Source organism: Scomber japonicus, chromosome 18 (genome assembly GCF_027409825.1).
Source record: "Scomber japonicus isolate fScoJap1 chromosome 18, fScoJap1.pri, whole genome shotgun sequence".
NCBI classification, from domain to species: domain Eukaryota; kingdom Metazoa; phylum Chordata; class Actinopteri; order Scombriformes; family Scombridae; genus Scomber; species Scomber japonicus.
In genome coordinates this window covers 25,361,333-25,379,976 of record NC_070595.1, presented here as the reverse complement: position 1 = coordinate 25,379,976, position 18,644 = coordinate 25,361,333, and the positions used below count along the sequence as shown (strand labels likewise).

Genomic DNA, 18,644 nt, shown 5'->3' with positions numbered 1-18,644 from the left:
GTAATGATGATAAAAGCGAGGTTATCCGGCCGTGTGGAAACAAACACTCAGCTGCAAAGTCAAAGTTCCGCTTTTGAAATCCGACACACTGCCTCAGCTGAGACGAACCCATAAACCCCACCACACACACACACACACGCGCACACGCACGCAGACACACGCACGCATATATAAAGATGATACAAATGTGATCCTTTCCCTTTATTTCCTACTTTTTATTGGACCAATCTATTGTTGTAGTTTTTATTTTATTTTGAAGGTGTGTCTGTGCTTTTTCCTTATCTTTGTAATATTAAAAAAATCAATAAAACATGTAGTATATAGGCTATATATATGAAAAAAGATATACATATATATATTAAAAAGTCATTTTGATAATAAGACACTTATTAGTTTGTGGTTTTAAACGTTTAAGTGTTAGAAATATATTTGTTTTACCCCTCTTCTTTTCTTTTTACATATGTAATTTTATTCAGTTTTCTCTATAAACGTCTCCTGGACTTACATGTGGCTCTTTTTTTTTTTTAAATTGCTTTTAATGTGTGCACCTAGTCTCTCCCAAAAAACTGTATAAGGTAAAGTTCAGAAATCCTAAAAATGTCGCTATGGATAGCAGAAGAGATAACACTATACTGGTATACTGGTTTGATGAATGCATGTATTAAAATCTGCAGAAAGAAATATAGACTATTCATTTTGATTACCTCTCTAATTAAATAAAAACTTCACTACTCCATATGAACACCATCTCATATGAGGGATAACATATATTTTTCAACATCAACACTCAGCAATAAGATAAGAATAAGATCATCTATTGGTAGTAAACCGGTTTTATTTAACCAGCAAGGTCTCATTCAAGAAGTCACTGAAGGCGTGACACAAAACGTGCCATCTGATTGGTCGACGCCAAGTTGGCACAAGAACGCAAAAGGGGCGAGGTTACTAGAGGTCAAATGGGCGCGCGCTGATTGGTGGAGAGGTGGGGAGGGGTGCAGCAGGTCCTGTTACAGCTGGGTGCCAACATGTGCAGCTTCATACCAGAAAGCATCACGTTTTTAATGCAAGCCAAGCATACTTTTAACATGTGTATAATATAATGCAGTGATGTAAAAAAAAAAGACTTAATTATAAAAAAAAAAGTGGAAGTATATAAGTGTTATCAGCAAAATGTTCCTCTCTGAAATACTGTTGTTTGATATTTGATTTAAAAAACAACACATACATTATATTATTTAAGCTTGAAATGTTATGATTTCTCCTACAATGGCCTAAAATATCCAAAAGTGGAAATATTTTTTAAATGATTTATGATATAGGGTGTTAAAGGTTGTCATGAAGCCTGCCATCCTTTCAATCATCCTTACTTAAATTAACAGAAAATGATAATATAGTGTGATTGTGAATGTATTTTTTACTGTAATAGTATCAAATCTAAAGAAAACATGAACACAAATGTTGGTATAGACACTTGTTATAAAGGAAGATTAACAATATGTAAGGGTTAAAGTAATCATGTGATGTAGTATGCAGTATTACAGTTAAAGTACTGCAGTATTATGAGTGATGTAGTATGCAGTATTACAGTAAAAGTAGTGATATATTATTATACATGACTTCATTAGATTATTAATAGTGAAGCATCAGTGTTAGAGCAGCATGTTACTGTTGTAGCTGCTGGAGGTGGAGCTAGTTTACACTACTTTATATACAGTTAGCTAGTTTATACTACTTTATATACAGTTAGCTAGTTTATACTACTTTATATACAGTTAGCTAGTTTACACTACTTTATATACAGTTAGCTAGTTTATACTACTTTATATACAGTTAGCTAGTTTATACTACTTTATATACAGTTAGCTAGTTTACACTACTTTATATACAGTTAGCTAGTTTACTACTTTATATACAGTTAGCTAGTTTACACTACTTTATATACAGTTAGCTAGTTTATACTACTTTATATACAGTTAGCTAGTTTACACTACTTTATATACAGTTAGCTAGTTTATACTACTTTATATACAGTTAACTGTATATAAAGTAGTATAAACTAGCTAATTAACTAGCTAGTTAGCTAGTTTATACTACTTTATATACAGTTAGCTAGTTTATACTACTTTATATACAGTTAGCTAGTTTATACTACTTTATATACAGTTAGCTAGTTTATTCTACTATTTTATATACAGTTAGCTAGTTTACACTACTTTATATACAGTTAGCTAGTTTATATTACTTTATATACAGTTAGCTAGTTTATACTACTTTATATACAGTTAGCTAGTTTACTACTTTATATACAGTTAGCTAGTTTACACTACTTTATATACAGTTAGCTAGTTTATACTACTTTATATACAGTTAACTGTATATAAAGTAGTATAAACTAGCTAATTAACTAGCTAGTTAGCTAGTTTATACTACTTTATATACAGTTAGCTAGTTTATACTACTTTATATACAGTTAGCTAGTTTATTCTACTATTTTATATACAGTTAGGTAGTTTACACTACTTTATATACAGTTAGCTAGTTTATATTACTTTATATACAGTTAGCTAGTTTATACTACTTTATATACAGTTAGCTAGTTTACTACTTTATATACAGTTAGCTAGTTTACACTACTTTATATACAGTTAGCTAGTTTACACTACTTTATATACAGTTAGCTAGTTTATACTACTTTATATACAGTTAGCTAGTTTACACTACTTTATATACAGTTAGCTAGTTTATACTACTTTATATACAGTTAGCTAGTTTATACTACTTTATATACAGTAGTTAGTTTAGTCCAGTGGTTCCCAACCTAGGGGTGGGGTCCCTCCAAAGGGTCAGCAGATAAATGTGAGGGCTGGTGAGATGATTAATGGGAGAGGAAAGAAGACAAAAAATCTGATTTGGGATTTTTTTGTCTAATCTTTGATTTTTACTGAAATATTGCATCATTTGAACATTTATTGAAATGAAACCATGTGAGAGCATGTTTGGTGGAGCTGTTAACAACTCATAGACATCTGAAATGTGAGCTGACTACACACTGCTTTTTGTAAAGACGTAAAAAGACAAAAATCAGTCAAATCTTCATCTGAAAAGTAACTAAAGCTGTCAAATAAGTGTAGTGGAGTAGAAAGTACAATAAGTATAAAGTAGCATTAATAATCAAATTAAAACCTCAAACTCATACTTGATTCATGTTATTAGTTACTCTCCACCACTGACTGGTATAAAGTTATTTTAATCATTAATCTGTTAAATCATTAATCACACACACACACACACACACACACACACACATTAGCAGCCTGTAGCGTTCAGGATGGGATCTGACTCTTGAAGCCGTAGTTCAGCTCGGCTCCTCCGCTGAGCAGCAGGTCGATGCCGGTGCAGAAAGTGGCGTCGGCGGCCAGATACAAGGCGGTCAGTCCGCACTCGGCCTCGGTGCCCATGCGACCCATCAGCTGTTAGACAAAGAACAACGTTGTCACATCTCATTCCTGTTCAGCTTCCACCGGTGCACGTTGGTGTTGACACTGCTGGGCAACTGTCTCGTTTGTCAGTGTCTGTTCCCATGGTTACTGCCTCTGCCGCTGCTCTGTTATTACACCGACAGGCTCTGCAGCATTTCCAGGTAGAGGAAGAATAAAACTGGCTGCAGATGATGGGATTTTTTTCATTCTTTGCATCCAGGAACAAACTTAATTCCTGAAAGTTTCTCACAATGCATTGATTGTAACTCAGTCGGCCGACAACTGGGAGAAACTAGAAACTTCCTAATGCCACGTGTGATTAATACATTTTAATCTTTAAACTGTTATGATGTTCCTGCGCTCCACTGTCCATCCTTCCTCCGCTCCTCCACTATGAATAATGAAGTGCAAGCTGACACACAGGCTAGTCCAGGGGTGTCAAACATGCGGCCTGTGGGCCAGAACCGGCCCGCCGAGGAGTACAGTCCAGCCCACTTTCCTTCCTTCCATCTGTCCTTCCTACCTTCCTTTTTTCCTTTCTTCGTTCCTTCCTTTTTTCCATCTGTCCTTCCTCCCTTTCTTCCATCTGTCCTTCCTACCTTCCTTTTCTACTTCCTTCCTTCCTTCCTTCCATCTGTCCTTCATTCCTTTCTTCCATCTGTCCTTCCTACCTTCCTTTCTTCATTCCTCCCTTCTTTCCATCTGTCCTTCCTCCCTTTCTTCCATCTGTCCTTCCTACCTTCCTTTTTTCCTTCCTTCCTTCCTTCCTTCCTTCCATCTGTCCTTCATTCCTTTCTTCCATCTGTCCTTCCTACCTTCCTTTTTTCCTTTCTTCATTCCTTCCTTCTTTCCATCTGTCCTTCCTCCCTTTCTTCCATCTGTCCTTCCTACCATCCTTTTTTCCTTCCTTCCTTCCATCTGTCCTTCCTCCCTTTCTTCCTTCTGTCCTTCCTACCTTCCTTTTTTCCTTTCTTCGTTCCATCTGAACTTCCTACCTTCCTTCCATCTGGCTTTCCTCCCTTTCTTCCTTCTGTCCTTCCTACCTTTCTTCCCTCCTTCCTTTTGCCTGTCTTTCCTTCCTTCCATTCTTCCTTCTGTCCTTCCTTTCTTTCTCCCTTCCTTCCTTCTGTCTGTCCATCTGTCACTATCTCTTGTTTCCTTCTTTTCTTCCCTCCTTCCTTTTGCCTGTCTTTCCTTCCTTCCCTTCTTATTTCCTTCCTTCCTTCCTTCCTCCCCTCCATCTTTTTAATAATCCGGCCCACATGAGATCAAATTGGTTTCCCCTGGTCTAGTCTCTCTCTCGTCACCCTGTTAGCGTTAAACATCTCATCCTACCGAGATGAAACGACGGCTGTAATTTACATGGCAAAGAAAAAAAAAGAAGCTGTTTCAGGATCTCTCTCCCCATCTGGATCCAGGAACGAGGGTGTATTAACATTTACAACACAATAGACAGACCACAGTGCGTTGCGGTGCGGGTGCGGCTCATTAACACAACAATGTTTGCTGAGACCGTCGGCTTCACCGTAATCATCCCCGTAATGGTTTACAGTTAAACCTGGAGACCTTCGCTGGGGTTTTACTGCTATTCCAGCTCAGCAGAAATCAGAGGTTAACATTTCTCTGCAGGTGAGAATCACAGAGCGGCAGCAGCAGGAAGCTTCAGAATAAAACTTCACTTTATTATTATTGTGCTGCATTTAAGTTACTTAGACCTTATCGGTTAAATGCAACTAAAAAACAATGCCTGTAATATTTGACCTGATAATAATAGTTATCTTTTATAAGAGTCACTATATTTTTTAAATACTTTTCAGTCTTTAAAAGGAATGTTTCAGACTCTTTAAGTCTGTGCCGAGACAACAGTAAGGTGTTTAAATGAACATTAAGACATCATTTTCTTGCCATAATCGTTCCTCCTGGTCATTGAGAGATCACTTCATAATAAACTTTCAATGTAAGTGATTGGAGATTAGAGATTGGAAGTGATTGGAAAGCTTTTCTCCTGTGCAAAAATTGTATTTAAAAGTTTACTGGACGATAATATAAAGCTTCAGTTGTTCAAATCAAGTCAATATCTTTCAAAGTTACAGTCCTTTAATGCTAAATTCCCTTTTTTTTGGGTGATTTTTATTAATTATTATTTATGATTGAGCTCTTTTAAAGCACTTTACATTTTAATCTTTCATTTGCACTCTTTGTCCTTTTAATGGTTTTAAAGCAAATTATTATTTTATGCTGCAATCTTATATTTAATGCTCTATTCTAGCATTTTATTTCTCTCTTTTATTAGTGTGGGGTTGCATTGAGTTGCCATTGTGTATGAAATGCGCTATATAAATAAAACTGCCTTGCCTTTAATTTCAGCTAAAGTGCATTTAAGGCATCTGTCAGTATGAATAGGAGGAATAAATACAGCAAAGTAAAACCTGCTTCAATGCTCAACTGTTCACCTGACTGTTGTTTTAAAACCTGCCGAGTCACTTCACTTCCTCTTCTAACAAGTCATTTCTACCCGAGTGTCCTTCAGTGAGAACTTGCCTGAGCGTTTTCTCCCATTTTAATGGCGGCTGCAGCGTCTGGTGTCTGTCCTGCTAACTCTTCCCACAGCGGTGTCATCACATTGCCCGGAGAGATGCTGCAACAAATGGACAGCAGACACTGTTATTAGGCAGGAAATGGTATTAGTAGGTTTCAAAGCAGTTAAGTACTTTAAGACACAGGTGCTCTAAGCTTTAAGTTGACTAGTGCTGTAAGGGTTAATGACATAATTATGGTGTCTGGTCAGTGGTTTTAAGTCAGGGGTGTCAAACTCATATTCAATCAATACAGCACAATTTGATCTCATGTGGGCCGGACCATTAAAAAGATGGAAGGAAGGAATGAATGAAAAGAAGACAGGAAGGAAAATTGGAAGGAAGGAAGGAAGGACGGACAGAATGAAGGAAGGAAGGAAGGATGGAAGGAAGGAGAGTCAGAAGGAAAAAGGGAGGAAGGAAAGATGGAAGGAAGGGAGGAAGGAAGGAAGGAAGGAAGGAAAGATGGAAGGAAGGAGGGAAGACAGGAAGGAAAAATGGAAGGAAGGAAGGAAAGAAGGATGGACAGAATGAAGGAAGGAAGGCAGGATGGAAGAAAGGGAGGAAGGACAGAAGTTAGGAAAGTCAGAAGGAAGAAAGGGAGTAAGGAAAGATGGAAGGAAGGAGGGAAGGAGGGAAGAAAAGAGGTAAGGAAGGAAGAAAGGGAGGAGGGAAGGGCCGCATGTTTGACACCCCTGTTTTAAGTTGTTGAGTAAAATAGGAAGCGTTCTTTACTTAAATGTGACTAAATGTTTAAAAAAAAGCATGATTTTCTAACATTAGAAGACTTAATGTTTAATTAGCTCATCAAAAAGTTAAACCTAAGACTCTCAAATAGAAACAAGGTCATGAACATTGTTTGGAAAAGAGCTACTGTTGTTCATTTGAATTGCCAAACTACCTACGCTTTACATTTAAATATAAAAGGGGTGAGAGTGAGGGAGTAATTAACAGTGAAATAAGTCATAGAGGAAACTGTCGCAGAGAGAGGAGCCAGATTTTAACACAGAAAATAGTTTCTCTCACCAGTTGACTCTCACATTGTAGCGACTCTCATCCACAGCCATCGCCTTTGTCATGGCAATGATCGCCCCCTTGTGGAGAAAAGACCACATTACATGACTCCCTTTGACTTCAGCTGAGAGTAAAACAGTAGTGGAAGAAGTGCTGAGATGCTTTATTTAAAAGTACCAGTACAACAATGCAAAAATACTCTGTTACAAATAAAAGTCATGCATGAAAAATCCTACTACAGTAAAAGTACTGCAGTATTATGAGTGATGTAGTATGCAGTATTACAGTAAAAGTACTGCAGTATTATGAGTGATGTAGTATGCGGTATTACAGTAAAAGTACTGCAGTATTATGAGTGATGTAGTATGCAGTATTACAGTAAAAGTACTGTAGTCTTATGAGTGATGTAGTATGCAGTATTACAGTAAAAGTACTGCAGTATTATGAGTGATGTAGTATGCAGTATTACAGTAAAAGTACTGCAGTATTATAGTGATGTAGTATGCAGTATTACAGTAAAAGTACTGCAGTCTTATGAGTGATGTAGTATGCAGTATTACAGTAAAAGTACTGCAGTATTATGAGTGATGTAGTATGCAGTATTACAGTAAAAGTACTACAGTATTATGAGTGATGTAGTATGCAGTATTACAGTAAAAGTACTACAGTATTATGAGTGATGTAGTATGCAGTATTACAGTAAAAGTACTACAGTATTATGAGTGATGTAGTATGCAGTATTACAGTAAAAGTACTACAGTATTATGAGTGATGTAGTATGCAGTATTACAGTAAAAGTACTGCAGTCTTATGAGTGATGTAGTATGCAGTATTACAGTAAAAGTACTGCAGTATTATGAGTGATGTAGTATGCAGTATTACAGTAAAAGTACTACAGTATTATGAGTGATGTAGTATGCAGTATTACAGTAAAAGTACTGCAGTATTATGAGTGATGTAGTATGCAGTATTACAGTAAAAGTACTGCAGTATTATGAGTGATGTAGTATGCAGTATTACAGTAAAAGTACTGCAGTATTATGAGTGATGTAGTATGCAGTATTACAGTAAAAGTACTGCAGTCTTATGAGTGATGTAGTATGCAGTATTACAGTAAAAGTACTACAGTATTATGAGCGATGTAGTATGCAGTATTACAGTAAAAGTACTACAGTACTATGAGTGATGTAGTATGCAGTATTACAGTAAAAGTACTGCAGTATTATGAATGATGTAGTATGCAGTATTACAGTAAAAGTACTACAGTATTATGAGTGGTGTAGTATGCAGTATTACAGTAAAAGTACTACAGTATTATGAGTGATGTAGTATGCAGTATTACAGTAAAAGTACTGCAGTATTATGAGTGATGTAGTATGCAGTATTACAGTAAACAACAACACAACCCCTATTTCCTGGACAGTGAACTCACCTTGGTAGCGACATAAGGAGCAGCATCTTTCTGACCGATGGATCCGACCAGACTGGAAACATTGATGATGTTTCCATGACGCTGTCGCAAGTACGGCAACGCAAACTGCAGCGAGAGTGAGAGCTCCAATTAACACAAAGATCCTACATTATTTACAGCTGCAACAATTTATCAATGAATTAATTGACAATTAATCAACAACTATTTTCATGACCAATTAATTTAAAAAATATCAAATTACAACTTCTTAAATGTGAATAATTTCGGGTGAGGGGGCAGTTTATCATCAAATTATTTGCCTTTTTAAGAAGTTGGCGACTTTACTTTAGAAGCCAAGAAGTAGCTGACGAGGTTCAGATTCAGCAGATCTCTGAACTCCTCTGCTGTGGTGTTATCAGTGGATTTATGAGGCGGGTCTGGGGAGGAAGATTTAAAAAAAAACAAAAACAAATGAAATAAAAGAAGCATTGTCACGAAAACAAACAACAGAAGTGAGAGTCAGACTCACGCCACCCTGCATTGTTGACCAGGCAGTCAATGTGTCCGTAATGCTCCACCGTGACAGCGATGAGTCTCTGAAAACACAATCACACCTTAAATCAGCTGCATTTTAAAACAAGCAGACCAGAGAAACCAGTTATCAACAAAAGAGCTGAAACAGAAATAACTTCAGCCAGCAGAGCACACACACACACACACACACACACACACACACACACACACACACACACACACACACACACACACACACACACACACACACACACACACACGCAACATTAAGAAACCTCATCTAGATACAGATGAGTGTAACAGACAAGATAACAAGTTACTTAAAACTGAACATTTCCTATCCAGTATATATATGTGGACACTCAGCCTTATCTCACTTTGGGACTCTGGCATTGAGGTCAAGTCATGTGACAAACCAGACACAATGTGCACTTCTGGTCTTGTGATCATGATGACTCTCTGCTCATTTTATAAGCTAACTATAACTATAAATCTAAGTGCAGTATAACCAGTTCATTAAAGCTTACCTTGATATCATCCTCTTTAGAGATGTCACATGTGACAAATTTGCAGGATCCTGGCCCTGCTTTGTTAAGCTCGGCCTCCAGAGCTTCACCTACTGCACCTGTAATACATCAATGAGTGTGGTGATAGTCACACTTTATATTTAGATCTCTTTCAGCTTATATCATTTTGTTTATTTTCTACCAGATGCATGCATTGTACTATTAAAAAAAACATAACAAATTCAATATGTGATTGATAGAATGTGGTGATATAACATATATATAACCTTTCGCATTCAATATAGCATTTAATAAGAATAAAAAAAAGCAATATTACAAACCTCCTCTTGCACAAAACACCACTTTGGCACCATTCTCCACTAAAAAAGAAAGTTGCAAAATGCTTAGTTTGCAACTTCCTGCTTTAATAACAAGCAAAACAACTGCAACATGCAACACAAAACCAGCATACCAAACACTTTGACAATCCCTCTGCCAATGCCTTTGGATCCTCCTGTGACAATCGCGACTTTGTTGAGGTAACGCAGGGACATTTTGGCTGTTTATGGTGATAATATAAGTCTGGTCGTGAAACGCAGAAACGCCGCGCTGCAAACAAACAGCGCTGCAGCTGTTTACACTGCAAGAAATTATCTTTAAATTTAAATTAACTTTCTTTTCTTTACTTTATTTTTTCGCAGCAGCTCCGTGTCTCTTCAGGTGAATCCACCGACTTCAATCATCACTGTTTATCACAGCTGTTTATGTGTGAGGTTCAAAGTTCCACAAAATCATGGGGTTTGCTCTGCTGCCTTCAGGTGCAACCGGAAGTATCGGAGAACACCATGTTCCCGCAGAAACGGTGGGAATTTTGATGCTAGGATGTTTCTTTAAATAAACGTCAAGAAGCTACAAACCTAATCTATTAAAAATGATATGAAAACATTTATGGCTTCATTAAAGACACCTGCTGTAGCCCAATAATAAAAAAAAAACAGCAGTATATACTATACTGAGTCTTACTTATATCAATCATATTAGGGTAATTGTTTTTTCACAAAGACGTTTTAAAAGGGAGGTCAGAAATGTGTTTGACATGCAGACAATAAAAAACACAATTGCAATCTAGTTGGCCAATAAGTAGAGTTTACAGCCATGCAAGCAGCTCTGTTAACATGCTAACATACTAACAATGACAATGTTAACATGCTGATGTTAACCAATTATATAATGTTTACCATGTTAGTGTATCAGCATGCTAACATTTGTAAGTCTGCAATTAGCTTAGCTTCATTATCGATTAATCTGTTTCCCTGTTTATCTTCTTTTGTCCCATCCAACAGTGGACAACCCAACGGTATTCAGTTTAATATCATAGACGATAAAATAAACAAAAAACACCAGAAAATATTCACATTAAAGAAACTGGAAACAGAGCATTTTGACACTTTTTCTTAAAACATTACTCAAAACGATTAACTGATTATCAAAATTGTGACAATTAATTTTCTGTTGATTAACTAATTGTTGTGTTGCAGCTCTAAACATTTTAAAATTAGCACCAACCATGTGGTACAGTTAGGGTTAGGGTTAGTTTGCTGGTATTTCAGCATAAATTGGACAAAGTGAAATTGTAACCAGATGCTGCATGGTGCGCTATGAAAAGGCAGACGATGATTCTGGGAGGACATGACTAAAGTAGAAAATATCATGGTAATCCAACAGTTGTTAATACATTTCACTAAAACCTCATGGTAGCACTCGAGTCCAGTCTGATTCCCAAAACCAAAAGTTATTATAAATATCTTCTGAGGAAAAAGAAAGTCTGCACATCATTTTAAGGCAAATCATCCAATACTTTAATTATTTCAGCCTGAAAGTGGTGGACCAAAAACAAGCCATGCAGCCAGTGTGACTTAAAAAATGAAATAAAATCTAAATTCTGTAGAAAATGATGTCAGTAAATCTAATTTCTTATTTTCCCACAAAAGCAATTAAACGTAGCAGACAGTCTCAGTTACAGTTCTGAAAAGTGAGAAATCCAAAGTTTATGTGGAGTATTTAAAGGCAGCATTTTGCACAGTGCGTCTGTCATTAAAGCCTGTTATGGGAGTTGTAGTTTTACTGCACGCAGACGCGGCGCCAGACATGCACGCTTGAGCTTAGACTTCATAATGCATCTAAAATAACCACAGCCTTCCAGATTTATACTTACAGTCAAATGAAATAAGGAAACCAATAAAACATAATACTAATCAAGTTTGTGGTCTAATTATTTTCACCACAGAGTTTAAATCAAGATAATTACAACCTCAATTTTTTTTCTTTTTCTTTCTTTTTTTTTTTAACATAAAACTTTTGGCCTCTGCTGTGTGAGTTCATGTCTACACGAGTGCGCAAATATGTACAGTATGTTTAAGAAAAAAAGAGAGGGGTTAAGAGGTTGACATTTTTATGGGGGGTTATGGGGGGTGAGAAAAAAGGGGATGAAGAGGCAGCGGTGCTCTTACACTAGGAGAGGGTTGAAGATTGAATTTCGGCTTGACAGCATTCCCCAGAGGCGTACCGAGCGTGAGAGAGCGAGCACAAGGGAGAAAGTGAAGACATGGAGTGACCTACAAACAAGCTTAACTATCTTCACTTCACCCCGGTTGCAGATTAACACCAGAGCAGCAGCTCCTGAAGGAGCCACGCTGCTTCCTGCTGCCTCCTCCCCTCCCCTCCCCTCCCCTCCTCTACCAAATGAACATCACACATCATAATGAGGGAATCGATAGCCTTTAAACTGTTTCACAAGAAGGGACGGGTCAGCCCGAAAGACACCCTGAGGTGGAGGTTCACGAGGAGCGTCATGGTCGTTCTCTGGAGGTTTGATTAGTTTGAATCAGCAGCTCAGAGAGGAGGAAGCCGGTATCAGTCTGATCCCTATTGGACAAGGTGATAAGCTCAGCATGAAGTTTGTTGCATGGAGTGTGTGCACAATGTGATTTACAGTAAAGTGTAGCAGAGAGAGGTGCAGAAAAGTCTTCTCAGAAATCTACAAATAATTTTATTACTAATTTTAATTTGTTTTTAATTGTATGATCAGCAATTTTTTTTTTACTGTGGCATATTTCTAATCACTCTTACCCCATACATATCTACCTCATATGTTTCTAAATAATGTGTTGTCATGTAATTTTTCTCTTTTCTATTGCACTGAAAATTGCATTTACACAGAGAGAGGTAAGATTTTGATGGTTATATATTACTGACTAATTTATTTATCTATATTGTAATTTGTATATATCTTTATATTTTATCTTTATATATATTTTTATTGTGTGGATAAATATATACATAGCTCTCCATCCTCTTACGTATTTATGCATATTTTTATATTCGTGTTTTTATTCTTGCTTGCACGATCGGGATTGTCGCAATTCATTTCACTGCAATTGTACATGTACAGTTTATATGTGATAAAAAGTCTTATAAAACTTTATTGATTCTTAAATGTTTTAGGATGATAAAGATTATTTGTGATGCTGTGTAACTGCTAGATGGATGTTTTGGCAACTAAAAGACAATTTATTTAACATGAATAGGATATTATACTAAAAATAGATTTATATGTACTAAAGGTTGTAGATAAAACCCTCTACTTCATTTTTCTTTACCTTTATCTACTCATATTTCCCTATTCTCCTCTGTTTCTTCCAGGGCAAAGAGACAAGAGAAGTAAAACAGTAAAAAGAAAAAAAAATCGAAGGTTAAGAGATGGATAACAAAGATAAAGGAGGAGGCAAAGGAGGCACAGAAGGAGGAGGGCAGACAGAAGAGAAACAGAAAGCCGAGGAGGCTGGCGATGAAGACAAGTGGACCAAAGACAAGCACAACAAGCTGGAGAAGGAGGGCAACGAGAAGGAGCCGAGTGGAGAGGCCAAGAGGGAGAACCGTCGCTGTCCGTTGAGGAGTGGCTGGGCTCTGACTGAACGCCTGGCCATCAACGTGTCAGGGATGCGTTATGAGACCCAGTTGCGGACCCTCGCTCAGTTCCCAGACTCCCTGCTGGGCAACGCTCGGAAAAGACTTCAATACTTTGACCCATTGCGGAATGAACTCTTCCTGGACAGGAGCCGGTTCTGCTTCGACGCCATCCTGTACTTCTATCAGTCAGGCGGGAGGCTGCGGAGGCCTGCCAACGTTCCTCTGGACATATTTGTGGAGGAGCTCCGCTTCTACGAGCTCGGAGAGGAAGTCATCGACCGCTTCAAGGAGGACGAAGGCTTCCCAAAAGTGGAGGAGAGGCCTTTACCCAGCAATGATCTGCAGCGTCGCCTCTGGATGCTGTTTGAGTATCCGGAGTCCTCCAGTGCAGCTCGGATCATCGCCATCATCAGCGTTGCGGTCATCATTATTTCCATTCTCATCTTTTGCCTGGAGACTCTGCCTGAGTTCAGGAATGAGAAGGAACAGAGGGAGGTGAGGAGGGGCGAGGGCTGTGTGATGGGTTACATGATGCTACTTATTATAGTTGAGTAGAGGATTGACGAGGCTGCAGATGGAGATTGTGTCAGTGGAAATTCACATAAACGAGGGAGACAACCAGATGGGTGATGGAGCAGGAAAGTAGCTGACAGGGTGCAAAGACAACAGACGTTAACGCTGTCCAGGAAGTGATGAGGTGAACATAGAAGGACAAAATGTGCTGACGGGTGTCACCTTGCCAAACATAAACCAGCTCTCTCGGTACAAGGTGAAAACGGTTTTATCTCCTTCATTCAATGCCTGGAGAAAAAAGTGAAGGCTGAGTAGGAAAAAAAATGCAGAATTTGCAGTTCATGAAAACAATCTCCAAGAAAGATCGAGGAAAAGGAAAAGCAAGGTCAGCAGATAGAGAGGAGACAACGATGGCAAGCTTTTCTCGAGATTATTTTGGACTTGTCGTTAAATCTGATCTGCTCAGATTGAGAGGGAGTAATGAAAGAGATGAGGAGTGAAGTTTAAACCACTGGTGGAAAAACCGTAGTCAGGAGAGAGAGAGGAGGTGAGGAGAAACTGAGACAGAGCAGGTTTGATGGAGGTCGGTTACTGTAAGAGGAGGGATATGTTTTAGAGATGCAATCCCTCTTCAACCACTCAGGGACGACTGCCAGAGCCAACAAGTGCATTACGGTGGAGTAGATACTTCAAAAGTGCTGAGAAAAGAGAGACTGGAAGGCATTAGTAGTAGAGAGGCGAGTGTGAAAGCAAGGAAAGGAGACGAAGTTGTCTCACGTTACCCCATAGAGATCTAAAGGGCTATATATAGAGAAAGGACAACTCTAAGAGCACATCAACACATAAACAAATGTCTGTATTAATAAACACTGTGACTCACGGATACTGAAAATGGCATGGAAAAGAGGCTCGCAGATCAGCTTTTCTGATGACCCGACTCAAAATTAAATTAGCCTCGCATACGCTCCGGTAGCCTGGAGACGAGGCGGATTCTGGGGTTGAGGCACGGAGGTGATCCGGAGCGGCACGCAGTGGATTTACGCTCTCCATCACCACCGCAGCCTCTACATTACTGCCATCCAGAGATAGATAGGCTCATATGATCAGAGCACATGGACGCCTTGAACACCACAGCAGACAGCCGTCCCCATACGATCACTCACTTAAAAGATGGTCGACTGTGATGCTTGTATATGACAAGACCTGATATGGATCTACATGATGTCTCTTAAATGACTGGTGGATCATGGGTCTAGTAGTCTATTAGACATGCAAATTCGTGCCCAAGTTTTGAGATATTGACCGTTGTGGAGGTGAATTAAATGTTTTTTGTGATGTTCAAACTATTAAAGTAGACATATTATGCACATTTCCAGGTCTACATTATTATTATTCTGGGGCTTTACTGAAATATCTCTACATGATTTACAGTTAAAAACACTCCTTATTTATCTTATCTTATTTATCAAAATGCCAACTTCTCCATTAGATCCACACGTGTTTGAGCCAGGATCCAATCCAAAGCAGAGAGAGTGGACAACGCAACAAAACCTTTTGCAAACAAAGTGTGCAGAGCAGGTTGAAGCTCAGATTTTGACTTCCAGAGAGAATTTCTACATACGTTAACCTAAAGTTTGATGTTTAACATAAAACATCCTTTTTAAAGTAGATTACAGTTGAAACTATGTCCAGATTACTCTACTATTATTATTTAGCGAATGCAAAGTCTTTAAGCCAAGCAGTTGCCTCCTGGTCTGCTGTATGGAGGGTGACTAATCCTCCTTTCAGTCTTTGGAGAGGACAAACTTCTATGATGTGCTCCATAGTCTGCTCCTCTCCACAAGCACACAGTGGGCTTGGGCTACTGCCCCATTTGTGAAGGCTGGCCAAGCAGGGGCCATGTCCAGTCCTGAAAAGATTTAGCGTAGACCACTGTCTCCTTGGGAGGTTGGTGCCAGGAACCTACTGTCAACAGTTTTAATGAGGATTGGTTTCTTTTTTGTTAACAATTCTTGAGCATTTTTTGTCTTTATAGAGATTTGGACAGTAAAGCGATGACGGGAATTAAGGGAAAGAAATGGGGAGTGACCATAGACTTTATATAACGATGGACGTAGTGAGGCTTATGGTAGACCACGTTTTTCAAATGGAGACCTTCCAAATAAACACACCTCGCTACCTCTGACCGAAGGGAACACTAGTTTACTGGGAATGTCAAACGCTGCACACTTGGGTTAATATCAGCTACTTTAGATCAATTGTGCTAACAGGACACAAGTAACATTAAATCTTATAAAATATTATTAGCAAACTGTCAATCACAGCTGTCAGTGAATACCCACACAGCGGACATTTAAGCTACTATGAGTCTTCAAAGTTTATTAACAGAGCAAACATTTTCAAAGTGAGCACCAGCACACTTGTTGAAGGGCCTGAATGTAGCGACTGAGATCATAACGACTTGTTGAAAAAAATTACTGACTATTTCTTGAAAGGGTGATGACAATTTCTGAATGGGAATCATTAGTGACATTGCACTTTAATGTACTTCTGCGTTCACTTCAGCCTCAAGTTGTGGTAGTTGCCACTTGGAGAATGATATGGAATAAAGCCACAGATGTTGCAGTTCATGATCGGCGACTTATTCCCCTCAGCACCAGACCAGAGCACACCAGAACTATTTTCTAGCAGTGTCAGAAATGTCAGAGACGTAAATCTCTTTAAGATCCAATGATACTCTCATCTGAGCTGGTATGAAGTTGGAATTCACGTTGTAAATGTTGCAAGCAGTTAAGTTTGTATATAAAGAAACACATGAGGACACGACGTTGATGGATGGACACAAGCATTAAAAAACATATAAATACATAGCGTTGAGGACAATGTGTGCTGGGAGGCCATCAAAAGCTCAGCGTAACTCTATCTAACTTGTTAAAAGTCACTAATGCCCAGTCATTTCAAACCCACACCTACTTCCTAGAAAAAAAAACAAGCAGGCGGGTTAAATTAAGTGTCAGATGCCACGGACATGCCAGTGTCTGGTGTGTAACACAACCCAGAGTCACATGAACTTAATATTTTTTGTGTGTTTAAATATAGAGAAACTGATTTATATGAAAAGTCTGTGAGGAAAAATAAAGCAGGGGAGTGAAAATAGAGAGGAGAGAAAACTTAGCACAGTATCACAGATTTCACAGGCTCAGTCATACTCTAAATGTGCTGACAACAAACTATGTTAATAATCGCTTCTTCTCAGTTTCCGTCCATCGCACTCCTGTTTACGCCATCCTTGTTTTCTCTCTGTTTACCCGCTCGTAACCTTCGTCTCCATGGAGGTCTTTCACCTTCCCCCTTTAGAGGCTACTCATGTCTGATAAGCAACAGATGATAAAACATGTAAAGAAGTTGTATAAGTTAGGAAGAATACCTCATATGCTTTGACTTTTTCAAATCATAGAGTGTAGCTGTAACCTCTTTTCTTTTATCCTTTGTTTTACAGCAATTCACCACCATACCTCACCCCACCATAGCGAATGAAACCATCTTGGTCCCACCTGGCTTCACTCCCTTCCAGGACCCCTTCTTCATCGTGGAGAGTGTCTGCATCTGCTGGTTCTCCTTTGAACTCATCATGCGCTTTATCTGTGCTCCGAGCAAGATTCACTTTTTCAAAGACGTCATGAACACCATTGACTTCTTCGCCATCATTCCCTACTTTGTCACACTGGGTACGGAGCTGGCCAAAGACAAAGGCACCCAGCCCTCTGTGTCTCTTGCCCTCATCAGGGTCATCAGGCTGGTCAGGGTCTTCAGGATCTTCAAGCTCTCTCGTCACTCTAAGGGACTCCAGATCCTGGGCCAGACGCTGAAGGCCAGCCTGCGAGAGCTCGCCTTGCTCATCTTCTTCCTCTTCATCGGGGTCATACTCTTCTCTAGCGCTGTCTACTTTGCGGAAGTGGACAGTCCTGACACGTCTTTCACAAGCATCCCGGAGGCTTTCTGGTGGGCCGTGGTGTCCATGACAACGGTCGGTTACGGGGACATGTATCCGGAGACGGTTGGCGGGAAGCTGGTGGGCTCCATGTGCGCCATCGCCGGCGTGCTCACCATCTCGTTGCCGGTGCCCGTCATTGTGTCCAATTTCAGTTATTTCTACCACAGAGAAACGGAGTGTGAGGACACCACACAGTTCCACCACGTCGCCACGTCACTCTGGGAAAAGGACGATGATGACGACGAAGAAGAAGAAGAGGATGGGATGGACGAGGGGCTTGAATACATGGGAGATCTTTCACCACTGTACGGGCAGGACAGCAGGGGTATCTGCCCTCCTCTTAATGGGACTCTTCTAGCAGGACTGTGTGCAGGGCAGGCGGACGGTTATCAGAGGGGGATGAACTTCTACCTCAATGAACCTCTAGTCACTCAGGTTTGACAGAGAGCAGGACAGACTGTATTTTCAGGTTTACAGTCAAACACTGAGAGTCAAGATGGGAAGATGCTGTTGAAATGGGAAAAAGGAAGGCAGTGTGTAGCAGGAGAGTCATACCGTATGAAACTCAAAGACTTGTCAAGCCCAGTTAATGTCCCTCATGTGATTATCGTTCTAAGATTTTATACTCTTCATACTCGACTCACCGAT

General features: G+C 39.2%; 2 protein-coding genes across 2 annotated transcripts; one reads left to right on the top strand and one right to left on the bottom strand.

Annotated features, from left to right (window-relative positions):
- Positions 1-3,209: 3,209 nt before the first annotated feature.
- hsd17b14 (hydroxysteroid (17-beta) dehydrogenase 14) lies at positions 3,210-10,259 on the bottom strand. The gene is made up of 9 exons (XM_053338549.1): positions 9,993-10,259; positions 9,862-9,900; positions 9,542-9,639; positions 9,010-9,076; positions 8,826-8,917; positions 8,502-8,606; positions 7,082-7,149; positions 6,021-6,117; positions 3,210-3,470 (listed from the first exon to the last, which is right to left on the bottom strand). The coding sequence occupies exons 1-9, from the start codon at positions 10,072-10,074 to the stop codon at positions 3,324-3,326; spliced, it is 795 nt and encodes a 264-aa protein (XP_053194524.1). The 5' UTR covers positions 10,075-10,259; the 3' UTR covers positions 3,210-3,323.
- A 3,020-nt stretch (positions 10,260-13,279) lies between these two features.
- Positions 13,280-18,644, top strand: LOC128378918 (potassium voltage-gated channel subfamily A member 7-like). The gene is made up of 2 exons (XM_053338503.1): positions 13,280-13,984; positions 17,502-18,644. Exons 1-2 carry the CDS (start codon positions 13,280-13,282, stop codon positions 18,435-18,437), a joined length of 1,641 nt encoding a protein of 546 aa, XP_053194478.1. The 3' UTR covers positions 18,438-18,644.

Coding starts and splice junctions, on each gene's coding strand:
- hsd17b14 (XM_053338549.1), bottom strand. CDS start 10,074: ATGTCCCTGCGTTACCTCAACAAAGTCGCGATTGTCACAGGAGGATCC. Junction 9,901..9,992: donor AGGGATTGTCAAAGTGTTTG/GTATGCTGGTTT, acceptor TTTCTTTTTTAG/TGGAGAATGGTGCCAAAGTG. Junction 8,607..8,825: donor GCTACTTCTTGGCTTCTAAA/GTAAAGTCGCCA, acceptor CTCTCGCTGCAG/TTTGCGTTGCCGTACTTGCG.
- LOC128378918 (XM_053338503.1), top strand. CDS start 13,280: ATGGATAACAAAGATAAAGGAGGAGGCAAAGGAGGCACAGAAGGAGGA. Junction 13,985..17,501: donor ATGAGAAGGAACAGAGGGAG/GTGAGGAGGGGC, acceptor TTTGTTTTACAG/CAATTCACCACCATACCTCA.